The sequence below is a fragment of the Schistocerca serialis genome, chromosome 6 (assembly GCF_023864345.2).
Source record: "Schistocerca serialis cubense isolate TAMUIC-IGC-003099 chromosome 6, iqSchSeri2.2, whole genome shotgun sequence".
NCBI classification, from domain to species: domain Eukaryota; kingdom Metazoa; phylum Arthropoda; class Insecta; order Orthoptera; family Acrididae; genus Schistocerca; species Schistocerca serialis.
The window spans coordinates 637,029,956-637,056,582 of NC_064643.1; the positions used below are offsets into that span (position 1 = coordinate 637,029,956).

General features: G+C 41.4%; 2 protein-coding genes across 2 annotated transcripts in view; one reads left to right on the plus strand and one right to left on the minus strand.

Moving 5' to 3' along the window:
* LOC126483677 (MPN domain-containing protein) overlaps positions 1 to 3,160 on the minus strand; it is a 163,362-nt gene extending 160,202 nt beyond the window's left edge. The window contains exon 1 of the mRNA XM_050106757.1: positions 3,066 to 3,160. The gene's annotated coding sequence lies outside the window, so the exon portion shown is untranslated. The remainder of the gene's footprint in view (positions 1 to 3,065) is intronic.
* A 101-nt stretch (positions 3,161 to 3,261) lies between these two features.
* The window catches only part of LOC126483930 (COP9 signalosome complex subunit 8), a 28,550-nt gene continuing 5,184 nt past the window's right edge, over positions 3,262 to 26,627 (plus strand). The window contains 2 exon segments of the mRNA XM_050107207.1: positions 3,262 to 3,427; positions 3,698 to 3,768. Of these exon segments, the coding sequence (XP_049963164.1) occupies positions 3,365 to 3,427; positions 3,698 to 3,768 (134 nt within the window). The 5' untranslated portion in view covers positions 3,262 to 3,364.

Below are 26,627 nucleotides of genomic sequence, written 5' to 3' on the forward strand. Positions count from 1 at the left end.
TTTCAGTGAGTTCAGAATTATGTTTCCATTGTGTTTATGTTATTGCAGTGTCATTTGATGTTATTGGTTTGTTGTTTGTTGTGTGGTAAGTTGTTTAATTCAATTTGTGGCTTCTTTTGTTAGGTATGGATATTACTTCTAAGTTTAATAGTCCGCGTTTGTGGGCTGAAATGGGGAACAACATGTTGTCCATCATTAAGTTTCTGCAACTTTTTGGGCTTGTGACGGAGATAGTGAAATGCGGGGTATTCAAGCAGAATATGTGAGATGGGGTTAGTGTGTAGTGCCAGAACTTTTTTATGGTAAGTAGTAGTATTTTTGGGGCTACTGTTCACGTGTGTATGATGTTCAGTGAGGTTTTTATGAGTTGTTGGGTCGGTGTTGTTTACATCATGTGTCAGTGGTTGATGTTTTGGTATCGGCACTTGTGGTTGATTTATATATCTTAGGGGGAAGTGCTTGATTTCAATTTTTTTGGTATCATCAGTTGTATTTGAGCTGCATAGGTCATGGGAAGTGGCCGACTGCAATTTGTCATCGTAGCTATGTGTGTTTTGGTATCGTGAGCTGTTGCTGACCTATATAGGTCAAGGGAAGTGTTCGATTCCAATGTGTCGTAGCTGTGTGTGATTCGGTATCGTGAGTTGCTGTTGACGTTTTGTGTGGTTTGTGATCGCGGTATGCATTTATATTTAGTTTGTCCCCACCCAAAAACCCCCAATCTCCTGCACTGGTCCCGTTAGTTTGATTATATTTTTGGAGATATATGTGTGTTGGTTTTATATGTATTTTCGTGTTTGTAGTCGTTTATGTAAAGACGTTGTAGGCGCCATACTGGAAACGTTGAGAATGGTCGTGTGGAATCGGACACTTCTGTATTCCCGTCAATTGTGTGTCTACGTTCTGGCCTGTAACGTAACTGCTTTGCAAAAAGATGGTCGCTCACACAGTCTGCTAAGACAGATGACCACTTTTTCACATAGCACTTCAAATATTTTTGTGGCTATAATTTGTAAAATATATAACATCTATTTTTTGTGTTAATTGAAGTTTTTTATATCATCCATTTTCTTTGACCATCATAATCAAACTGGTGGACATAAACTACTCACTGAAATACAAGATGAGTAACATACATACCATAATATGAATTACAGCTGTTTCCATAGCATGAAATTCGTTAGCTTCACCAATTCAGAAATTATCTGCCATCTTCTACCCTAACCTAGATCTGAGGCTATGTTACAGACTAGTATGTCATCATAGTGAAGATTCTGCCAACCCACAAACAAACTGTCAACTTTCGACTTTACTTAGGCTATGTGACACACCAAGGGTAAGTCTGTTGCCAAAACCTACATTCCAAACGTGATGGGGCACAAGTCCACCCAAGTTGAGGACAGGGAAGGATGATATCCTTTATACATGAATGATCACAGCATTTGCCACAATCTATTTAATGAAAGCACTGGAAACCAAAATTCAGATGGCAGTGCGTTAAATACTGCACGGCCTCACATGCTAACATTAAAATAAATAATTTTTGCAATTTTACAGAACTTGCTTTACACCTTCAATGATTATTTTGAATGATCACGACAGTTTCTAACGTGCATGTACTGTATGTGACTGGTTGCATGTCAACACTATTGGTAGCTCATAAAAGAGTTCTGTACAGAACAATGAACACTGACTGAGGAACATTTCCAGATACTGAGAAATCCTCCATACAATCTACAAGCCAGATGCACACACACAAGGTATTTATACTTTCACTTGGCAAAAAGATTTCTGCAGTTACTTGGGGTTAACAAAATAGCTTTGATTCACAGTGTCCAGTGCACTCCATAAATATCCCATACATGTTAGAATTCTTCATCACAAAGCAACATAGGATAGTAATGCAAACTTTTTCAATGCTACCTTTGTCCCTGAACTACAATTCATAACATACTTCAGTCTTGAAACAATCTATCTGCATAATGTTTGTGACAGCAAGGAAGACTGGACTAGGTCAGACATATCTCTAGCAGTAGAAGAAGTACATATGCGGGCGAGAGGTAGGGGAAAATGACTAGGAGATGGTCAGAGGATTTTGGGAAAAACAGAATATGTGGGGCCGTGAGGGCCATGTCAACTGTAGAAAGAAGTTTCCGGCCATTACAAATGATCAGCAATAACATTTAACTTACGATACTCATGTTACAAACGAAAAACATCATTAACTCACAGGTAAAAGGGCCGCATTACACTCTACTGTCTCAAAGAAAGAAGTTTTCATGCTTCTCAGTAGATCTTTCAAGGTTTGATCATCTATTTGTAAGCCAATTAGAGCTAACGGTTCACTTCACCAATCAGCCAATCCCTATAAATTGAACTAAACAATTAGTTCTATAATTTGCAATCTACCTACACGGTTTTCTTTGGGAAGTCAGTGCCTGTGGATGGCAAGGACATACACTATGCTCTTTCCACCTCTGAATCAAGCTGTGTTTCACAAATGTAAATAAAGGGAGTAAATTCAGTTCACCCTGGTCTCCCTACATGCTAAGGACAAAATGGCACCGTTCACATTTAAAGCAAACTTACACACGTACACTGGCTTATGCTGCTACAAAATAGTGATAATGAAACTTGTAGTTACATAGCTGACAGCAACTGCATTTAGCTGCAATAAGATTAAAAACTACACAGCAGAAGAGGGCAAATACAGTGAATTACATTTATTAAAACTGAAATATTATCAACAACAGATAGACAACAAAAACACTTCGGATTTATATTCTTACTATCAAATATATAAAATAAAAAAGCCTAAAAACAGTAAATTTGCATAAAATAAACTGCATATTAATAACGATGGCGTTATGCACGTTGAAAGATGAAGTGAATAGTGTACCAAATCCAACATTCAGCACATCACATATTATATGAAATGCGCAAGAAAACGGGCACAGTTCCAGAGAGAAATCATGAAACAAAGTTAAATGACCTGCAAACTGAGCATTTGCCACTACATTACAAAAAAAATGCTATCTAACACAGAATACACCACATATTCCTACCTTCAATCACAAAAACACATCATGCTTCTCACACCAATAAACAATTTTCATCTACCGCCTTTCAGTGTGTCAACAAAGCCAATTGTCCAAAGCTTATGTGTGGTTCTGTTTCGAAAGCAATTGCTGTATATTTCCAAAGATTTTCTAACGATCACCGTTTCAACGTTTGTAATAACTTCTTTGGCTCGTGCTGATCAACAAGACACTTTGGATTCTGTCGGCTTCTAGGCTAGGCTACGCTTTGTTGTCGAGGTTGCAAAGTGGTTTTGGTGTTGTGTTGTATACTGAAAGTCTTAATTATGGTGACAGACGAGGAGAATATCAAGAAGCTTGCAGAAAACCTAGAGAAACAAGAACTTGATGTTAGTGGAATATCCATACCTCATTTTTGAGTATTACTAAAGCGTTATATTATGATAAAAACACAGTTTTGACAGTTTGTCGCTGTTAAGTCCTAGGAACTAAACATCGTTGCTAACGCTGCAGAAAGTGGAAGACATTGTTACACTGCTCATTTCGCTGAATATCTTATAAATGATATCGTTTTTGTTTGGAACAAATACCATCGTTTCAAAAACATTTGTAAGACTTTTGTTGGTACCGTGTTTGACGATATTTGTGTAATTTTTTAGGCACCGGGCGGCGTTCCAGCAGCTCAGGTTTACTCCCAACTTCTGGCAATTTATCTGTACCAATATGATTTGTAAGTAATTCCTGTGCTGTTCCGTTTTCTGACTATAATAGTAATAAATACATCAAATCATAATGTGTATCAATGTACGATTAACTCTTATTTTTATGCAGATCTAGCTTGCTTTTATCTCGGCCCCGTGAGGCAAATTCTGGGATGATTGTTCTGAAAGAACGCGGCAGTTTCATTTTTTTATCAACTTCAGACTAATCTGAAGACATGACTTATCTGCATACATTAAGCTGACAACATTCTAAATAGATTTTAAATTTGAAGCAACAGCATATTCCATATGTCTGTCATTGGTTGTTGATACATGAATAAAATATCACTTTATTGTGGACATTCGCACTGTTGTCCATGGAGATAAATAATTTTACCCTTACCCCGCCGGTGCAAGCACCTGGAAACAGGACGGCAGTACATGCAGATGGTCTCACATACCCTTGCAGTTTCTATCTTTCCGAATTTGCATTTAGATGTATATTATGGAGGGAAGCATTATTAAATGAAGTAATATCATTGAAAATCAGTTTAGTAAATATTTTTAAGGGATGAATTTAATATTTTGCTCAAAAATATTTGCACAGATGGAGATAAATAAAATTTAGCTGTTATCAAAATAATGCATGTATTCAATCAGATATTTTGTCGATACAGTCTTGGCACACAGTAACAGAATGTTCAAGTCAAATGTATTTCTTGCAGTTCTTACAGATATATCTTGTTTTTCTGCTTCTGCAGTCCACACACCGTCCTCGTGAAGTCGCAGTTGATTCCACTTCAGAAATTTTCACACTGCGAAGCTCTCCAGTTCTCTCAGTTATCTTCCTTGGAAATATTTTTGACATTACTCTTTGCTGAAGATGATCATGCAGAAGCACAAAAGAAACCTGCCTCAAAAACACACTTCTTCTCAGTTGTTCTTTCTGATTTGAGTTGAAAATAATAGCATTTATCGCAGCTGTGTTCATGATGCTATAAAAAACAACCATTGGCCATCTTATTGTGTTTCTAGCTACATTATATGTTGCACTCATTCTGTCTACAATGTCAACACCCTTAGTAAAGTTATAGAAAGTGATAATTTCTGTTTTTTATCATTTCCTGTATTTTTGTCAATATTTCTATTTTGGTGCATCGTTGACAGTAGTAATAGCACTCTATTTCATTTCGGCACATAAGAGACTAAGGTGCAATATCTCTGAAACCCAAATATAGATGACTTTTCTTGTCGGTTTTTAGTGTTAATAAATCACCTTGGGACTTGTCTCTTGTTATTCCTCAGGGTACCATCAATGACTGTCTTCTTCATAATCAATGTGTTTGCTAGCTCGTAACTTGTAAAATAATTGTCGCAAGTTATGTTGCGGCATGTATTCAGGATAGGTTGGCAAAGTCTCTGAACAAGTTAAACTGGTCTGTCATCCTGTCTGTAAGGGCCTTCAGGCTGTTGCCCAACATACACCTCCATGTTGAATGTGTAAAACATTCTGGCATCCACTGCTGCAAAAATCTGTTCAACATACTTGTTTGGCATATTTGGCATGTACTGTCGGAATCTGCATCTTCCACAGAATGCTTCTAGTTTTTCAACTGTCACGTATTCAGAAACTGCATAAGCCTTCTGAAAGTTTTCAACAGTTAGACTGAACACCTGTCTTATCGCCACCATGTGATCTGTTTTCTCCCTTTCCATTCTAGTTTGTTTATCGCTGAATCTGAGGCATCAAAGGAGAAAACTAAATCTGTTTATGCCCATTGTGAGATGAAATATTTCAACTCCTGTGCCATCTGTTCGCCACAAATCTTGTAGACTTAATTGATGGGCACGCATTACACCAACGTAGTACAAGAATCCCAATAAGGCCTTTATTTCAGATTTATTAGCTTGTTGTGCATCTCTTTCCCTTGAAAAGTTTCCCTGGATACTTTGAATGTACCTACACTCCTGGAAATGGAAAAAAGAACACATTGACACCGGTGTGTCAGACCCACCATACTTGCTCCGGACACTGCGAGAGGGCTGTACAAGCAATGATCACACGCACGGCACAGCGGACACACCAGGAACCGCGGTGTTGGCCGTCGAATGGCGTTAGCTGCGCAGCATTTGTGCACCGCCTCCGTCAGTGTCAGCCAGTTTGCCGTGGCATACGGAGCTCCATCGCAGTCATTAACACTGGTAGCATGCCGTGACAGCGTGGACGTGAACCGTATGTGCAGTTGACGGACTTTGAGCGAGGGCGTATAGTGGGCATGCGGGAGGCCGGGTGGACGTACCGCCGAATTGCTCAACACGTGGGGCGTGAGGTCTCCACAGTACATCGATGTTGTCGCCAGTGGTCGGCGGAAGGTGCACGTGCCCGTCGACCTGGGACCGGACCGCAGCGACGCACGGATGCACGCCAAGACCGTAGGATCCTACGCAGTGCCTAGGTGACCGCACCGCCACTTCCCAGCAAATTAAGGACACTGTTGCTCCTGGGGTATCGGCGAGGACCATTCGCAACCGTCTCCATGAAGCTGGGCTACGGTCCCGCACATCGTTAGGCCGTCTTCCGCTCACGCCCCAACATCGTGCAGCCCGCCTCCAGTGGTGTCGCGACAGGCGTGAATGGAGGGACGAATGGAGACGTGTTGTCTTCAGCGATGAGAGTCGCTTCTGCCTTGGTGCCAATGATGGTCGTATGCGTGTTTGGCGCCGTGCAGGTGAGCGCCACAATCAGGACTGCATACGACCGAGGCACACAGGGCCAACACCCGGCATCATGGTGTGGGGAGCGATCTCCTACACTGGCCGTACACCACTGGTGATCGTCGAGGGGACACTGAATAGTGCACGGTACAACCAAACCGTCATCGAACCCATCGTTCTACCATTCCTAGACCGGCAAGGGAACTTGCTGTTCCAACAGGACAATGCACGTCCGCATGTATCCCGTGCCACCCAACGTGCTCTAGAAGGTGTAAGTCAACTACCCTGGCCAGCAAGATCTCCGGATCTGTCCCCCATTGAGCATGTTTGGGACTGGATGAAGCGTCGTCTCACGCGGTCTGCACGTCCAGCACGAACGCTGGTCCAACTGAGGCCCCAGGTGGAAATGGCATGGCAAGCCGTTCCACAGGACTACATCCAGCATCTCTACAATCGTCTCCATGGGAGAATAGCAGCCTGCATTGCTGCGAAAGGTGGATATACACTGTACTAGTGCCGACATTGTGCATGCTCTGTTGCCTGTGTCTATGTGCCTGTGGTTCTGTCAGTGTGATCATGTGATGTATCTGACCCCAGGAATGTGTCAATAAAGTTTCCCCTTCCTGGGACAATGAATTCACGGTGTTCTTATTTCAATTTCCAGGAGTGTATTAGTGCAGTTAACGAGTATATGTATAACGTTTTCAGCAAAAAACAGTTCCCAACAGTGTAGAGGATTTGTAGCACTTTTCGCAGCACCTTTCACACCTGGTAAATGAGTTATGATGATATGATAACGTGTGCGAGGGTTCTTTGTCGGAGCGCGTGAGTTCCATACTGTTCCGTCTTTACCGACAAACACATCACTGTCAGCACCACAATCACTGTCTTCTGATTCATCACTTGACGTTTTTTGTTCGGTGCCGGAATCACTTTTCCACTCTGGGTCCTGGATTTCTTCAAAGTCGATTTCTCCATCTTCAGAATCACCAGCATCACTTTCAGCCATTACTTCTTCAAACAAGTTCCTAATTCTCTCCTCCTGTACCTCGTAAGAATAAGCCATGATGCAGTTACAACACACTAAAATAAGGTACAAAGCACGAAAAAATCTGTTCTACCACTAAACTAAGCAGATACCGCAAATATGGCCCGTGTGAATAACCTTGGCAGAGCTAACAGTAAACTGACACCAGTGCACGCGGCTGGCCTGAGAGACCTTAGGGCCCTTTGTTGTGAGCTAACCGGAAGTACTATTGTTGAAATGCCAGATAAACCATACCAAATGACTCATATTACACTCACTTAAAGGTACTGAGAAGATAGCTTCTTGGAAACAACTTTCAGACATTGCATTAATGTGAAAATATTCTCCTTGGTCTGACAGACAACGTGCGTGTACTGACGGGTTAATCTGTGACATTCGGTTACCACTCGTCTTTGAAACACACTTTCATAAGTGTCCCATGTGATGCTACCAACAGTATGAGACCACCACAGAACCATTTTGGCTACTTGTGAAAACTCATATATTTGCACTCTCAATTCTGCCAGTTTTGAAAGAGAACACAGGCATTCGGGTTCTCCTGGTAATCGACATGTTACCAAAGAAGTGGGGCTGTCATTAAATTTAAAATCAATGAACATTGCCCATAATAAATTCTGTAATGTATGACATGAGACACAGATAGCAAACTGAAATGGTTAAGCTCCTCTGGGGCATTTAGTTATATTGCATAAAAAACTGTGTTTTAAATACTACAGTTGATTCTCATGTGGTGACATAGAACTTTCTTAGTATAGTTTACTTCAATTGTTTCCCAGTTCAGTTCCTCCAATATCACTGTGACGCTCTCCCCATTCGTGCCCCCTTCTTTGTATACTTTCAATATCGCATTTTAGTCACACACTGGAGCAATATTCTAGAACCAGCTGCATGAGCGATTTCCAAGCTTTGTTGACTGATTTCACTTCCCTGGTATTCTACCAGTAAACCAAAGGCTACCACCTGCTTTACCCATGACAGCCTGCATGATCATTCTGTTTCATATCCCTACAAAGTGTTTCACACAGGTATTTATATGAGTTGGCCAGTTCCAGTCCTGACTGATATTGTAGTCATAAGATACTATGTTTTTTCAATTTGTTAAGTGAAAAATTTTACATTTTTGAACATTTAAAGCAAGTTGCTAATCTTTGTGCCACTTTGAAATCGTATCAAGATTTGACTGAATTTTTATGCAGCTTCTTTCAGATAGTACTTCGTTACAGGTAACTGCATCATCCGCATAAAGTCTGTGGTTACTATTGTCTGCAAGGTTATTAAATAGAACATGAACAGCAAGGGTCCCAACACACTTCCCTGTGGCACACCCAAAGTTACTTCTACATCTGATGATGTTGTGTCCTCCCTACCAAAAAGTCATCAATTCAGTCACAAATTTTAGTTGATACCTCATATTATTGTATTTTTGACAGTAAGCATAGGCATAGTACAGAGTCAAATGCTTTTCAGAAATTGAGAAGTACTGCATCTACCTGACTGCCGTGATCCAAAGCTTTCAGTATGTTCTGTGATAAAAATGCGGGTTGGGTTTCACATGATAGATTTTTTTCAGAATCCATGCTGGTTTATATAGAGTAGGTCATTCTGTTAGAGATACCTCATTATGTTTGAGCTCAGAATATGTTCTAAACTTCTACAACAAATTGATGTCAAGGGCATTGAACATCAAATGTTTCCAAAGATAACTCAATAAAGGCACTGTCGAGTTACCCCACAGTGTTATTACTTTACTTGTCAAAACATTGTAACTAAAATAATTGTTTTTAGGTGATTTGTTTCTGAATTGTACTTATGAAATTAATATCTTTTAATGTTATATGTGTGAAGGTTGGGTAAAATTGGTGAATCTGTTTATCCTTTTGATTTCTGCCACTGTTACTAATTCAATCACATTGATGAACAAAGATTTCATTCTATTTTCACATTTCTGATGTGAAACTGTAAGTGAATTGCACATTTTGAGACAGATGGGTTGTTGATTACTTACTCACACTGGGGTGCTACTCCCAGTACTTCCAATATAAACACGTACAAATAAATAAGAGTCACATGTTCCTTCTTCAGTACACTAAATATTGAAAGTGTAAGAGAAACAGAAATAATGCCAGGTCACAGAAATAATGCCAGGTCACCCAGAACCCAAGTTAAGGGCAAACACGGGGGAAGGGGGGGAGGGGCACGACACACTACCTCCTCCTGCAGGACCGCTTTCCTAGTTCCTTGTATTTGTTGTCCTCAAGGAGTCACCTGTTATATAAATAAATAACAGTACACAATGGTTTTCAGAACAATGGTCTCATTCTTCAGGGCAAGATATGAAAGTTGGTCTTTACACAGCATGTTCTGAAATATTCAGAAATGCTAGTAGCAATGTTGTCACTTGAACAAGCATTTTCCAGTGCAGATGGTCAGATTGTTGAACACACTCAAAAACAGTGTCTGCTACCACATTAATAACACTTCCTTATGTTGGTTTTATGTTGTTCCTTTCTGTTGCTGTGGGCTCATTTATGTTGGAAGACACTAGCTTTCCAAAACTAAGTGAACAATGTACAGGTCCTATTATCATCAGAGTAGTGGAAAATAATTTATTTTTTGACAGTGAATTGCATTGTAGTACTCCAAAGATGTCTGCTTTCATGTAAACAGATAAACATACTTTGTGGATTAGTCATTATTATTATTATTTCTTTACTTTCTTAGACGTTAAATCAGGTTAAAAATGGAAAGTGACGCGAACCTTGATCAAGCGTCACTTCCTTTTAACTGTACAGTATATGTTATATTGCATTTAGGAACTTTCGGTTAATTGAACATGTATCAATAATTACGGATTTCTGTAGTTGTATATATAAGTTTGGATGTAGCTGTATTGCATTGATGTACTGGTGGATATTGTGTGGTATGACTCCTGTAGTTGATAGTATAATTGGTATAATGTCAACTTTATCCTGATGCCACATGTCCTTGACTTCCTCAGCCAGTTGGATGTATTTTTCAATTTTTTTCTCCTGTTTTCTTTTGTATATTTGTTGTACTGGGTATGAATATTTCGATTAGTTGTGTTAATTTCTTCTTTTTATTGATTAGTATGATGTCAGGTTTGTTATGTGGTGTTGTTTTATCTGTTATAATGGTTCTGTTCCAGTATAATTTGTATTCATCATTCTCCAGTACATTTTGTGGTGCATACTTGTATGTGGGAACGTGTTGTTTTATTAGTTTATATTGTATGGCAAGTTGTTGGTGAATTATTTTTGCTACATTGTCATGTCTTCTGGGGTAGTCTGTATTTGCTAATATTGTACATCCGCTTGTGATGTGATCTACTGTTTCTATTTGTTGTTTGCAAAGTCTGCATTTATCTGTTGTGGTATTGGGATCTTTAATAATATGCTTGCTGTAATATCTGGTGTTTATTGTTTGATCCTGTATTGCAATCATGAATCCTTCCGTCCCACTGTATATATTGCCTTTTGTTAGCCATGTGTTGGATGCGTCTTGATCTATGTGTGGCTGTGTTAGATGATACGGGTGCTTGCCATGTAGTGTTTTCTTTTTCCAATTTACTTTCTTCGTATCTGTTGATGTTATGTGATCTAAAGAGTTGTAGAAGTGGTTATGAAGTTGCAGTGGTGTAGCCGATGTATTTATATGAGTGATTGCTTTGTGTATTTTGCTAGTTTCTGCTCGTTCTAGAAAGAATTTTCTTAAATTGTCTACCTGTCCATAATGTAGGTTTTTTATGTCGAAGAATCCCCTTCCTCCTTCCTTTCTGCTTAATGTGAATCTTTCTGTTGCTGAATGTATGTGATGTATTCTATATTTGTGGCATTGTGATCGTGTAAGTGTATTGAGTGCTTCTAGGTCTGTGTTACTCCATTTCACTACTCCAAATGAGTAGGTCAATATTGGTATAGCATAAGTATTTATAGCTTTTGTCTTGTTTCTTGCTGTCAATTCTGTTTTCAGTATTTTTGTTAGTCTTTGTCTATATTTTTCTTTTAGTTCTTCCTTAATATTTGTATTATCTATTCCTATTTTTATCTGTATCCTAGATATTTATAGGCATCTGTTTTTTCCATCGCTTCTATTCAGTCGCTGTGGTTATCCGATATGTAATCTTCTTGTTTAGTGTGTTTTCCCTTGACTATGCTATTTTTCTTACATTTGTCTGTTCCAAAAGCCATAGTTATATCATTGCTGAATACTTCTGTTATCTTTAGTAATTGGTTGAGTTGTTGATTTGTTGCTGCCAGTAGTTTTAGATCATTCATGTATAGCAAATGTGTGATTTTGTGTGGGTATGTTCCAGTAATATTGTATCCATAATTTATGATATCAATATAATAGAGGGAAACATTCCACGTGGGAAAAATATATCTAAAAACAAAGATGATGTGACTTACCGAACGTGAGCGCTGGCAGGTCGATAGACACACAAACAAACACAAACATACACACAAAATCCTAGCTTTCGCAACAAACGGTTGCTTCGTCAGGAAAGAGGGAAGGAGAGGTAAAGATGAAAGGAAGTGAGTTTTAAGGGAGAGGGTAAGGAGTCATTCCAATCCCGGAGCGGAAAGACTTACCTTAGGGGGAAAAAAGGACGGGTATACACTCGCGCGCGCGCGCGCACACACACACACACACACACACATATACAGACACAAGCAGACATATTTAAAGACAAAGAGTTTGGGCAGAGATGTCAGTCGAGGCGGAAGTGCAGAGGCAAAGATGATGTTGAATGACAGGTGAGGTATGAGTGGCGGCAACTTGAAATTAGCGGAGATTGAGGCCTAGTGGATAACGGGAAGAGAGGATATATTGAAGAGCAAGTTCCCATCTCCGGAGTTCGGATAGGTTGGTGTTGGTGGGAAGTATCCAGATAACCCGGACGGTGTAACACTGTGCCAAGATGTGCTGGCCGTGCACCAAGGCATGTTTAGCCACAGGGTGATCCTCATTACCAACAAACACTGTCTGCCTGTGTCCATTCATGCGAATGGACAGTTTGTTGCTGGTCATTCCCACATAGAATGCGTCACAGTGTAGGCAGGTCAGTTGGTAGATCACATGGGTGCTTTCACATGTGGCTCTGCCTTTGATCGTGTATACCTTCCGGGTTACAGGACTGGAGTAGGTGGTGGTGGGAGGGTGCATGGGACAGGTTTTACACCGGGGGCGGTTACAAGGATAGGAGCCAGAGGGTAGGGAAGGTGGTTTGGGGATTTCATAGGGATGAACTAACAGGTCACGAAGGTTAGGTGGACGGCGGAAAGACACTCTTGGTGGAGTGGGGAGGATTTCATGAATGATGGATCTCATTTCAGGGCAGGATTTGAGGAAGTCGTATCCCTGCTGGAGAGCCACATTCAGAGTCTGATCCAGTCCCGGAAAGTATCCTGTCACAAGTGGGGCACTTTTGTGGTTCTTCTGTGGAGGATTCTGGGTTTGAGGGGATGAGGAAGTGCCTCTGGTTATTTGCTTCTGTACCAGGTCGGGAGGGTAGTTGCGGGATGCAAAAGCTGTTGTCAGGTTGTTGGTGTAATGGTTCAGGCATTCCGGACTGGAGCAGATTCGTTTGCCACGAAGACCTAGGCTGTAAGGAAGGGACAGTTTGATGTGGAATGGGTGGCAGCTGTCATAATGGAGGTACTGTTGCTTGTTGGTGGGTTTGATGTGGACGGACGTGTGAAGTTGGCCATTGGACAGGTGGAGGTCAACGTCAAGGAAAGTGGCATGGGATTTGGAGTAGGACCAGGTGAATCTGATGGAACCGAAGGAGTTGAGGTTGGAGAGGAAATTCCCTGAGTTCTTCTTCACTGTGAGTCCAGATCATGAAGATGTCATCAATAAATCTGTACCAAACTTTGGGTTGGCAGGCTTGGGTAACCAAGAAGGCTTCCTCTAAGCGACCCATGAATAGGTTGGCGTACAAGGGGGCCATCCTGGTACCCATGGCCGTTCCCTTTAATTGTTGGTATGTCTGGCCTTCAAAAGTGAAGAAGTTGTGGGTCAGGATGAGGCTAAGGTGATGAGGAAAGAGGTTTTAGGTAGGGTGGCAGGTGACCGGCGTGAAAGGAAATGCTCCATCGCAGCGAGGCCCTGGACGTGCAGAATATTTGTGTATAAGGAAGTGGCATCACGCCTGGAATCCTTACCCAATCTGTTACCCCCAGAAACCATCCTTGTAACCATTGATGCCACTTCCTTATACACCTGGACGTGCAGAATATTTTTATATAAGGAAGTGGCATCACGCCTGGAATCCTTACCCAATCTGTTACCCCCGGAAACCATCCTTGTAACAATTGATGCCACTTCCTTATACACAAATATCCCGCACGTCCAGGGCCTCGCTGCGATGGAGCACTTCCTTTCACGCCGATCACCTGCCACCCTACCTAAAACCTCTTTCCTCATCACCTTAGCCAGCTTCATCCTGACGCACAACTTCTTCACTTTTGAAGGCCAGACATACCAACAATTAAAGGGAACACCCATGGGTACCAGGATGGCCCCCTCGTACACCAACCTATTCATGGGTCGCTTAGAGGAAGCCTTCTTGGTTACCCAGGCCTGCCAAACCAAAGTTTGGCACAGATTTATTGATGACATCTTCATGATCTGGACTCACAGTGAAGAACAACTCCAGAATTTCCTCTCCAACCTCAACTCCTTTGGTTCCATCAGATTCACCTGGTCCTACTCCAAATCCCATGCCACTTTCCTTGACGTTGACCTCCACCTGTCCAATGGCCAGCTTCACACGTCTGTCCACATCAAACCCACCAACAAGCAACAGTACCTCCATTATGACAGCTGCCACCCATTCCACATCAAACGGTCCCTTCCCTACAGCCTAGGTCTTCGTGGCACACGAATCTGCTCCAGTCCGGAATCTCTGAACCATTACACGTACAACCTGACAACAGCTTTTGCATCCCACAACTACCCTCCCGACCTGGTACAGAAGCAAATAACCAGAGGCACTTCCTTATCCCCTCAAACCCAGAATCCCCCACAGAAGAACCACAAAAGTGCCCCACTTGTGACAGGATACTTTCCGGGACTGGACCACACTCTGAATGTGGCTCTCCAGCAGGGATACGAATTCCTCAAATCCTGCCCTGAAATGAGATCCATCCTTCATGAAATCCTCCCCACTCCACCAAGAGTGTCTTTCCGCCGTCCACCTAACCTTCGTAACCTGTTAGTTCATCCCTATGAAATCCCCAAACCACCTTCCCTACCCTCTGGCTCCTATCCTTGTAACCGCCCCTGGTGTAAAACCTGTCCCATGCACCCTCCCACCACCATCTACTCTAGTCCTGTAACCCGTAAGGTGTACACGATCAAAGGCAAAGCCACATGTGAAAGCACCCATGTGATTTACCAACTGACCTGCCTACACTGTGACGCATTCTATGTGGGAATGACCAGCAACAAACTGTCCATTCGCATGAATGGACACAGGCAGACAGTGTTTGTTGGTAATGAGGATCACCCTGTGGCTAAACATGCCTTGGTGCACGGCCAGCACATCTTGGCACAGTGTTACACCGTCTGGGTTATCTGGATACTTCCCACCAACACCAACCTATCCGAACTCCGGAGATGGGAACTTGCTCTTCAATATATCCTCTCTTCCCGTTACCCACCAGGCCTCAATCTCCGCTAATTTCAAGTTGCCGCCACTCATACCTCACCTGTCATTCAACATCATCTCTGCCTCTGCACTTCCGCCTCGACTGACATCTCTGCCCAAACTCTTTGTCTTTAAATATGTCTGCTTGTGTCTGTATATGTGTGGATGGATATGTGTGTGTGTGTGCGAGTGTATACCCGTCCTTTTTTCCCCCTAAGGTAAGTCTTTCCGCTCCCGGGATTGGAATGACTCCTTACCCTCTCCCTTAAAACCCACTTCCTTTCGTCTTTCCCTCTCCTTCCCCCTTTCCTGACGAAGCAACCGTTTGTTGCGAAAGCTAGAATTTTGTGTGTATGTTTGTGTTTGTTTGTGTGTCTATCGACCTGCCAGCGCTTACGTTCGGTAAGTCACATCATCTTTGTTTTTAGATATATGTATCCTTAATTTGTATTATTTAACATGTTGGATAGTGGGTTCAGTGCAAGACAGAACCAGAAAGGACTTAATGAGTCTCCTTGGTGTATTCCACGCTTAATCTGTATTGGCTGTGATGTGATATTATTTGAATTAGTTTGGATATTAAGTGTGGTTTTCCAATTTTTCATTACTATGTTTAGGAACTGTATCAATTTAGGATCTACTTTGTATATTTCCAATATTTGTAGTAACCATGAGTGGGGTACACTATCAAAAACTTTTTGGTAATCAATGTGTGCGTAGTGTAGCGACCTTTGTTCAGTTTTAGCTTGATATGTCACCTCTGCATCTATTATCAGTTGCTCTTTACACCCTCGTGCTCCTTTGCAGCAGCCTTTTTGTTCTTCATTTATAATTTTGTTCTGTGTTGTATGTGCCATTAATTTCTGTGTAATGACTGAAGTTAATATTTTGTATATTGTTGGTAGGCATGTTATGGGGCGATATTTAGCTGGGTTTGCTGTGTCTGCTCGATCTTTAGGTTTCAGATAACTTATTCCATGTGTAAGTGTATCAGGGAATGTGTATGGGTCTGCAATGTAACTGTTAAATAATTTATATCTAAAAACAAAGATGATGTGACTTACCAAACGAAAGTGCTGGCAGGTCGATAGACACACAAACAAACTCAAACATACACACAAAATTCAAGCTTTCGCAACAAACGGTTGCTTCATCAGGAAAGAGGGAAGGAGAGGGAAAGACGAAAGGATGTGGGTTTTAAGGGAGAGGGTAAGGAGTCATTTCAATCCCGGGAGCGGAAAGACTTTCCTTATGGAAAAAAAGGACAGGTATACACTCGCACACGCACACACATATCCATCCGCACATACACAGAGGTGTCTGTGTATGTTGTTTCCTTCTATTTTCACTTTTTTTGTATCTTCTAAGTCGTTCGGCCAATGCTTGTAATTTCTGCTTCTTTTCATTTAATTGCTCTATCGCTCCTTGTTGTGAGATTTTACCTAACCTTTTTCTTTTTTTTCTGACATTTTATTTCTTATAAATTGTGTTAACTGTCCGATGTCTTTTCTCAGTTTTGCTATTCTGATCTGTAGCCTGTGTTGCCATGCTGGTTTTGTGGGTTTCTTCTGTGTGTTGGTTGGTTCTGATCTCTGCCTAGTGTGTATATTTAGCGTAGTGAGTGCTCCTATATAAACAAGTAGTTGTAACTCTTCCATAGTTGTGTCTTCATTTATTTTGTTGTGTATGATTGTGTTGATAGTTTTTATTGTTGTTTCGACTTGTGGGTTATTTGGCGGTCTATGCAAGAATGGTCTAATGTCTGTATTTGTGTCTTTGTATTCTATATATGTCAGCTGAAATTTTTCTTCTATATCTAACATGTGTGTCACTTCGTGTTCTATTTGTGCTTGTTCTGGTGGCTGTCTTAAGATTTCGTTTTCCTCTGATTGTTTAATTGATGCGTGTTGTTCTTTGTTTGTTTGCTCTGTGATGTTTGAGTCCATTACTGTATTTTTTTCTTCTTCTTCTTCTTCTTCTGATTGCACATTATTTTGTTCCAGTATCTGTTGTACTTGTTGTTTGATGTTTTATAATTCTGACTGGGGTATTCTGTTATTTTTGATTATTACACAGATCTGATCAGCTAGTCGTTGTTCTGTTAAAAGTTTTAATTCTGGGTATCTGGTAATAAATGTTGTGTATACTTGTGATCGGTATCCAGTTGTGTTGGTTCCTAGGTTTGTTGCTTGGTATTATTATTATTATTATTATTATTATTATTATTATTATTATTCCACCTCTGTAGGGTGGATGCAGTTGTACATAAGCTTGATCAATCTTTTGTCGTCCTTCTGCGACTGTTGCAGTTATATTATGCCAGCTGACAACTTTAATTTTAGCTCTGTGAGGATCTGCTTATCCCTGCTGTCATGAGGCCATCTTCTTAATCACTTCCCTTGGACATTTTGGTCAAAGTAAACTTTACGTGGTCCCGTAGTGTGCCCTTCTGTTATGCTTGTAACTCTTTAAGTTCATGGGTCTCCAGCGACCTTCCCTTATGATCCTAGCTGTTGTGGGATATCCTCAGTCCCTGTTAAATCTGTTTTTGTTACCTGTTCGAAAAAATGGAGACTTTACTTCTGTTACCTTCATATTCAATTCAGTAACTGTTGGTCCTTGTGGTCCATGTCTTAATATAGGTAATAGTTTGTGTATTATGGGGTAAAAGTCAACTTACTGTGGACCGTGGCTTTTCTGTTGCATGCTGATGTTAGTAACAGTTGATATATTGAATGCTGAGAAGGTAACACAATAATTCATGAGTTGGTTGTCCGTAGCCAATCAGAATGCTCTTTCATAATTCCCTATAGTTGTGAATAAAGTTAGTTGATATTTTATTCTGTTAGGTTTAGAATATGACCACATCTCTTTAAATTATATATAAAAACAAAGATGAGGTGACTTACCGAACGAAAGCGCTGGCAGGTCGATAGACACACAAACAAACACAAACATACACACAAAGTTCAAGCTTTCGCAACAAACTGTTGCCTCATCAGGAAAGAGGGAAGGAGAGGGGAAGACGAAAGGATGTGGGTTTTAAGGGAGAGGGTAAGGAGTCATTCCAATCCCGGGAGCGGAAACCATTGATGCCACGTCCTTATACACAAATATTCCGCACGTCCAGGGCCTCGCTGCGATGGAGCATTTCCTTTCTCGCCGATCACCTGCCACCCTACCTAAAACCTTTTTCCTCATTACCTTAGTTAGCCTCATCCTGACCCACAACTTCTTCACTTTTGAAGGCCAGACATACCAACAATTAAAGGGAACGGCCATGGGTACCAGGATGGCCCCCTTGTACGCCAACCTATTCATGGGTCGCTTAGAGGAAGCCTTCTTGGTTACCCAAGCCTGCCAACCCAAAGTTTGGTACAGATTTATTGATGACATCTTCATGATCTGGACTCACAGTGAAGAAGAACTCCAGAATTTCCTCTCCAACCTCAACTCCTTTGGTTCCATCAGATTCACCTGGTCCTACTCCAAATCCCATGCCACTTTCCTTGACGTTGACCTCCACCTGTCCAATGGCCAACTTCACACATCCGTCCACATCAAACCCACCGACAAGCAACAGTACCTCCATTATGACAGCTGCCACCCATTCCACATCAAACGGTCCCTTCCCTACAGCCTAGGTCTTCGTGGCAAACGAATCTGCTCCAGTCCGGAATCCCTGAATCATTACACCAACAACCTGACAACAGCTTTCGCATCCCGCAACTACCCTCCCGACCTGGTACAGAAGCAAATAACCAGAGCCACTTCCTCATCCCCTCAAACCCAGAATCCCCCACAGAAGAACCACAAAAGTACCCCACTTGTGACAGGATACTTTCCGGGACTGGACCAGACTCTGAATGTGGCTCTCCAGCAGGGATATGACTTCCTCAAATCCTGCCCTGAAATGAGATCCATCCTTCATGAAATCCTCCCCACTCCGCCAAGAGTGTCTTTCCGCCGTCCACCTAACCTTCGTAACCTGTTAGTTCATCCCTATGAAATCCCCAAACCACCTTCCCTACCCTCTGGCTCCTATCCTTGTAACCGCCCCCGATGCAAAACCTGTCCCATGCACCCTCCCACCTCCACCTACTCCAGTCCTGTAACCCGGAAGGTGTACACGATCAAAGGCAGAGCCACGTGTGAAAGCACCCACGTGATTTACCAACTGACCTGCCTACACTGTGACGCATTCTATGTGGGAATGACCAGCAACAAACTGTCCATTCACATGAATGGACACAGGCAGACAGTGTTTGTTGGTAATGAGGATCACCCTGTGGCTAAACATGCCTTGGTGCACAGCCAGCACATCTTGGCACAGTGTTACACCGTCCGGGTTATCTGGATACTTCCCACCAACACCAACCTATCCGAACTCCGGAGATGGGAACTTGCCCTTCAGTATATCCTCTCTTCTCGTCATCCGCCAGGCCTCAATCTCCGCTAATTTCAAGTTGCCGCCACTCATACCTCACCTGTCTTTCAACAACTTCTTTGCCTCTGCACTTCCGCCTCGACTGACATCTCTGCCCAAACTCTTTGTCTTTAAATATGTCTGCTTGTGTCTGTATATGTGTGGATGGATATGTGTGTGTGTGTGCGCGAGTGTATACCCGTCCTTTTTTCCCCCTAAGGTAAGTCTTTCCGCTCCCGGGATTGGAATGACTCCTTACCCTCTCCCTTAAAACCCACTTCCTTTCGTCTTCCCCTCTCCTTCCCTCTTTCCTGATGAGGCAACAGTTTGTTGCGAAAGCTAGGATTTTGTGTGTATGTTTGTGTTTGTTTGTGTGTCTATCGACCTGTCAGCGCTTTCGTTCGGTAAGTCACCTCATCTTTGTTTTTATATATAATTTTTCCCACGTGGAATGTTTCCCTCTATTATATTCACATCTCTTTAAATTTTGCCAAAATGGAAATAAAATATGCACATAGGCTATTGCAATGATACACTTATATCTCAGGCAATCCTTCATATCTGTCTCTAACATCAGTTGTATTTTCGTGTTGAGATTAGTTGGCTTCACCAGATCTAAACCAAATTGTCACATTCCAGCCTAACCCAGCCTAGGCTTCGGGCTACTTTACTGGTCAGTCCGTAAGCACATCTAGTTTTGTTCCCAGTCTTCTCGTCAAACACAAATAAATTTGTATATTCCACTGAAAGAAATTGTTGGATTCAACGATTGTCATTGGCTATTTTATACTGTCACCTGATTCGCTACAACTGACAGAAACAAGTTGTCAACTGCAGCATGCAGCAGAAGAGCCTGGTAGACTGTAAGTCCATTTCAGCCTATTATGGTGCTGGACTTTCATTACAAGAAATTTCCAAACCACATTCATACATTTATGCCAAACAGAACTTACAGAATAACAATTTCTTAACTAGCTGGATAACTGGATTAATATTCAGACTCGTCTCTTTTCACTGTCAGTTTTACTGATCATGCATTTTTGTATTAGCAGTTCCTAAGGAAATTGTAAATTTTACGTAATTCTCGGTTATACTTTCAGAAGTTGTACCCTCGGATATTGACATTATCTTAATTGACACATTGACTGTTGGCTTTTGTCTTAGGATATTTGGCCAATGTTCGTTTAATGATTTTTCTGACATTTTGCCAGCTGGAATGACTGCCATTTCGAAGATTTGCTTTCCATTGCTGGTAGTGTACCAGAGGGTGATTCTTGGACAGTGCCAGCCACACATGCTGAAGAAGCCTCAGAAAAATCTTTAAATAAATGTCAACCAAAGATGCTAAGACAAAAGCCAACAGGCAATACATCATCAAGTGGCCACAAAAATCTTAAATATTTTGTGCTACTTTGATTATCTGTGAATAAACAAAACAGCAACCACAGCACAAAACATGCAACAATAAATCTTGTTTTACTGTGGCCTTATTACCTTTAGTTTACTGCTGTTCAGTCACAAAAAGTACTCTGCAGTTGAGACCACCAGGCAAAATTTTTTTTAATTTAATTTGAGATGTAGAACTGGTTTATGTTGCATTTTAAGAAAATATGGATAATGCCTGTGAAAAATCTTAAATAGTCAAAACCCCAGAAAAATTTAAGTCAATTTTCCACTAAATAATGTTTATGGTTTATTGCATCCATTTCTGAAACTAAAAACAGTTTTGCTAGAAGAGAAAAAGATCTACGAGACTATTTTAAGTTTTTAAAACAATTTGCTGTCCCTTTTTTAATTGTGGGTTTGACATAATAAAATGCATTAGGTCTACCTTTATCATTGGTGTTTAATTGTTCATACATTTAATAAAAAACACTGTGATAAATAGTACAATTACATTTATTTCACCATTTATTAATGAGTAAGGCGAACATTGGAACAAATGGTGTAACTTATAAACTATAGGTCATAACGGTCCACATTAACTTCATGAACTGAACTCAGGCTGCTACTCAAGCCAAATGCATTTTCTTGAGATGAATGACATTTATTGTTGATTTGCTAAATATCAGCTGCTTTTCCACCTTAGTTAATAGACAAATACATATTATTGCATCATTAGCTTTTGGAATTCAGATCCTTCCTCATATCACAGGGCAGGATAGGTTGAAGTACGTAGGTCAGAAACCGAGGTGTGTCACTCAGACTGCAGGATGAGAGGTCTTTTTTTGCTCTTGACCTTACTATAGGTGGGATCCCCCTCATCCTGGGGCACTCTTTTATGAGTTCGTGCATGGTGGGCATTGAACCCCAAGTCATTGCAGCACTTCTTCCTTTTCTGTGCTGCAGTTTTGCTGTCTGACTATACCTTTTGTCATAGTTATTATCTAGGACAGATTGCCCACTGATGAAGTACCTCGCTCTTAAGGTGTTGAGTGTGGTGTTTCCCACTTTGTTCGCTTTATTTTATGCCACATATTTCATTTAACTTATGTCTGGTTCACACATCTGGCTTTGACCTCCTTCTTTTCAAAATGCCTTTAAGGGATCTGTGGGACATGTGGAGAAGTCACTCAATACCCAGTGTGGTAGCCAGTCCATATGGGGTGTCATGTGATACCTGTATGGTGGTAGTCCCCTGACCAACTAACAATTGCACTATTGATGCCCGAGCTGTCACCTCTCTGCACAGGCTGAGGAGTAGATGCCCATCTATTTTGGGGCACCAGGCAGCAGGACTTGGAACACTGGCCATCATGCCAAGTGGCCTTTGCTCTGGTTGGCTGGCACCAGTGAGGAGAGCCTTCGTACAAAGTTTGTGTTGTCATAGGAGATATTTAGTGTCAAAATTATCAGCCAATGGCTGTGAGGCTCCAGCAGTCTCTTCAGACAAACTACAATTCAGTGCATATTGTTCTAGGAACTTTCTCTACTTGGCCACATCATCAGAGGAAAATAAAACCAGGCAACTATCAGGCACTTACTTGCCTCAGTTCCTGGTTTGTATGCGAAAAAATGGAGAGTCCTTTCTCTCTACTAAGCCAGTGTTCTTTGTGGAGAACACTGAAAACATATTGGGTGCTCTCTCTTCCCTTAGTAAATTATGCAGTGGTTCCATCGTAATTAAGATGGCAAAATCTTCCACGTCCCAAGAGCTACTGTCTTAACACATTGGTGATGTAACTGTTACCATAGCACCCCATAAGAACCTAAACATGATAAAGGGATTAATTTTTCACTGGGACCTAACACTGCAGGTGGATGCAGAACTACAGGAATAGTTGTGTATGTGTATACCAATACCCACCAGACAACAGGGTTGACACCAGTGCATTCTTCCTTGCTTTTGAGAGGGATTTGCTTCTAGAGAAGGTAAAAAATAATTTTTTAGTGCTGTGATGTTGAGCTGTATTTCCCACTCTTGATGTGACACTTTAAATGCCAGCACTCCAGCTGTATGTCTTCCTGATGCACGCACAACACAGTCTGTGGAGACTGTGGCCAGCCATGTCACGAAAATCCACCATGTGCACTATCACTTGCCTGTGTCAGTTGTGGGGGCGGCTACCCTCCCCGACCTCAAAGGCTGCCCTAATAAAGGAAAGCAAAATCCAAAACTGAAGGCCGTAAATCACTTCTTACAATTTGAAGCTTGGAAAAAATATGATGGTTTGTATCCAGTGTCTGTGATATCAACTAATGCCACTACAGTGCCTGGAGTATTTACTCCCATAATGTTGATCTCTGGTAGTTCGGCAAACAAACTTGATCATAGGTGTAATAAGCCGTCTCTTCTCATGGTTCTCCAACGCAGCTGGAGAAGCAACACCCTATTCAGACATCTACAGGTGACAGGGCTCCCTGTTGTGAATGGTATCCCCAGACCTCCACAGATCAGCAACCCAACACCAATCAGTGGCTAAAGGAGCCATGGCCCTTAGAACCAGGACTGCTGTCTCTTCATTTGTTCCTACACCCACATCGAATAAGTCCTCGCAAGATTCTGGACCACCAAAACTTGTGAAAGAGAAAAACTACTACTCTTGGCAGAGGACTGCAGTCATCTGCGAGAACAACTACTAATTTCCTCTTGCTCTGCAATGTATGTTGCTCTCTAAGACACACAGTTCAGTGATGACCATTCTCCAGCTCTTTTGAGTTTACCATGCACTCTGTCAGAACAATATTGGCCCCGAAAGAGCATCTGGAGAGGTCTTTAAGCTGGTTTGCACAGATGTCATCAGCGAGTGGATTCCTCCCATATCACATTGGTAGCAACAGCAGTGTGACTGCAGATGACCCCAGTGATTGCCATTTGTAACATTGATCCATCTCTAAGAAGGACTATTCACTGTCTTCAGATAACTACCTTAATCCAACAGTTGCCCCCTCTCCCCTTTTTCTACTTCTTAGGGATTTCGATGCACACTATTCCCATTGGGGAAGTGCTGCTCCGTTTGGTAAGGGCCTACAGATTGACCCACTTCCTTCCAGTCTTGACCTGTCCCCCCTCACTGTGTCCCCCTAACAGCATGTTAGAGCTGCCCACAGCATCTTTTCAGCTGTCAACCTTACAGTCTCTTCCCTCAATTTGGAGCTTTGCTACAATGGTCATTGCATGATGATGGTTGTGTTGGTGACTACTTTCCAGTGAGCCTATCACTTCCTTGTCGCCAACTGTGACAACTCTTTAAAGAGCCAGCTGGCAGTTGTATACCTCTGCTGTCAGCTCGGGTCACTCTGTCATGAACTGCTATCCCCATTTTCACAAGCCCACTCTGTTACCGGCTGGTGCCATGGTGGACCAAGATTTTTAAGTAGATGCACTATCTTAACTGAACATAGTAAAAAAGAATTCTGGAAACCCATTGTCCCCCCCCCCCCCCTTTCTCTCTCTCTCTCTCTCTCTCTCTCTCTTCTCTCTCTCTCTCTCTCTCTCTCTCTCTCTGTGTGTGTGTGTGTGTGTGTGTGTGTGTGTGTTTAAAACTAATTATCATGTATTCTTCTCAGCTATTTAATTGTCAAGAGCACTGGAGTATAAGATAACTTCTCTTTTTTTTAAAAAAGAGAGAGAAACGTCTCTTTGAGAAAACTTCATCCTTAACGTATTCTTAAATTACAACTTTTTGTTGATATAAAGTATCTGCCTAAAACGAGAGCATCATACCTATTCTGAATGCACTATTTTCCAATAAGTCCTTGCTCAGAATATATTATTCTTCTTAAACAATTTCAGTTCCTGGTTATTCTTAGCACTGTCTCAATTTCTGACCTCTTCTGATGATATTTTGCTTTGCATCCTGACGTTATGATTAGAATATATTGTTCTTGTTGTATTTCGAAGTTGCAGTTTCTCTTGAGCAATGAACACTACGTATTATTGTGCTTGTCTTCAGTTGCTTAGTTGACAGTGGATGGAACAGTTTGTCTTCTTCACTTGATTATGCAGTATACGGTGGAAGAAAATATCATAGAACAAGTAGTGCTTTTCTTGAATAAATGTGTTGACACTTTTCATAAATACGTGTCGTGTATTGTTCAGAACAAATACAGTAATTTTCCTATAGCAAATAAATGGTTACTGTAAATGATTCGTTTGTTTTCACAGTTCTATATTTTGCAGAGTATAACAGGTACAAATATGACTGTTGCATCAATGGAAACATGAAATCACAAAGTTCCTCTGGTCGTACAACAACATGCAAACAGTAGTCAAGTTTGTTCCACAGCTCAAAGGAAAAAGTCATGAGGTATTAGGCAGTTGGGGGGGGGGGGGGGGGCAAAAGAACAGAGCCACATCATGTTCACTGCTCTGTCCAGTCCAGCGATAGCGATGTGGTAGTTTGTCATTTAGGTAGTGACAAACATCAGTGCTTCTATGAAGATGTGCCCCATCTTGTTGGAAGATGAAATTCTTGGATATTTGATGTTTTTGATATTCCTTGAGATTTGATATGGCCTGCATACAATACTTTGTCTTACCCTCTCCATGGTTGCATGTGGTACCCTTGGTAGACCAGTATTTTTCTGTTTACAGAGGTAACCGGTGTTCCTTAAAAAATATATTAATCTTTTTAAAAGTCCTGTACTTTAATCTTCATCTCAAAGTTAAGAACAAGTTCAACAGAATCAGAAATAAGGTGAGACTTGACAGTTCAGAATGACTGATCAAAATAACAAATCAACTCATTTGGTTCTGCAAAGAATGCAGTCGTTGTTTTGTTTGTTTCTTTTGCTCCTGGAACATTACACTACTCCAATGTGGGATAGTGTTCCACGAAGTGTATACATAGCTCTATACTTCCTCACAGAGTAACTATGATAGCTGTCCCATCTTGGAGATGTGTAATCCCGTGGGTTGAAAATTTTCCACATGAAAATCAATAATAAATCTGCACAGAAGGTGGGCTTTCCTATAAAATAATTTGCTTTATCTTAATTCTCCCCCCTTTTCCCTACATGTATCATTTGTCGGCATGGTATATGTAGGGCTGCACACCACTCTTTCAGAGTGGTATGTAACACCACAGTAGATACGTATCATCGTTTAGAACAAAAACTATGTGAGATTACTACTAAAACATTGTGCACGAGTTCATGAGAGTGAGAAGTGCATTGTACGCAACAGAAGTGGGAGAAGGTGGTGAAAAATAGACATGTAAGACAATGAAAGATGTAGAATACTAAAATGGAGTGAAGAAAAGAGTAGTTACTGTGAAGAAATGCTGAGACAGTAGAAATTAATATAAATTAAGGCGAGGTGGGAAATGTGAACCAAGGACATGTTGTAGTGCTAGTTCCACATGTAGAGTTCTGAGAAACTGGTGTCTGGGGGAAGAATCCAGATGGTGCGTGTGGTGAAACAGGTCACGATTGTCATGGTGAAACAAGTCACAATTGTCATTTGATTGTCATGTCGTAGGGCATGCTCTACAACAGAATATTGGTGTTGCTAGTATACACCCTCTGCCTATGCCCATTCGTCCCAATTGATAATTTGGTCGTAATTATGCCAACGGGCATAAGC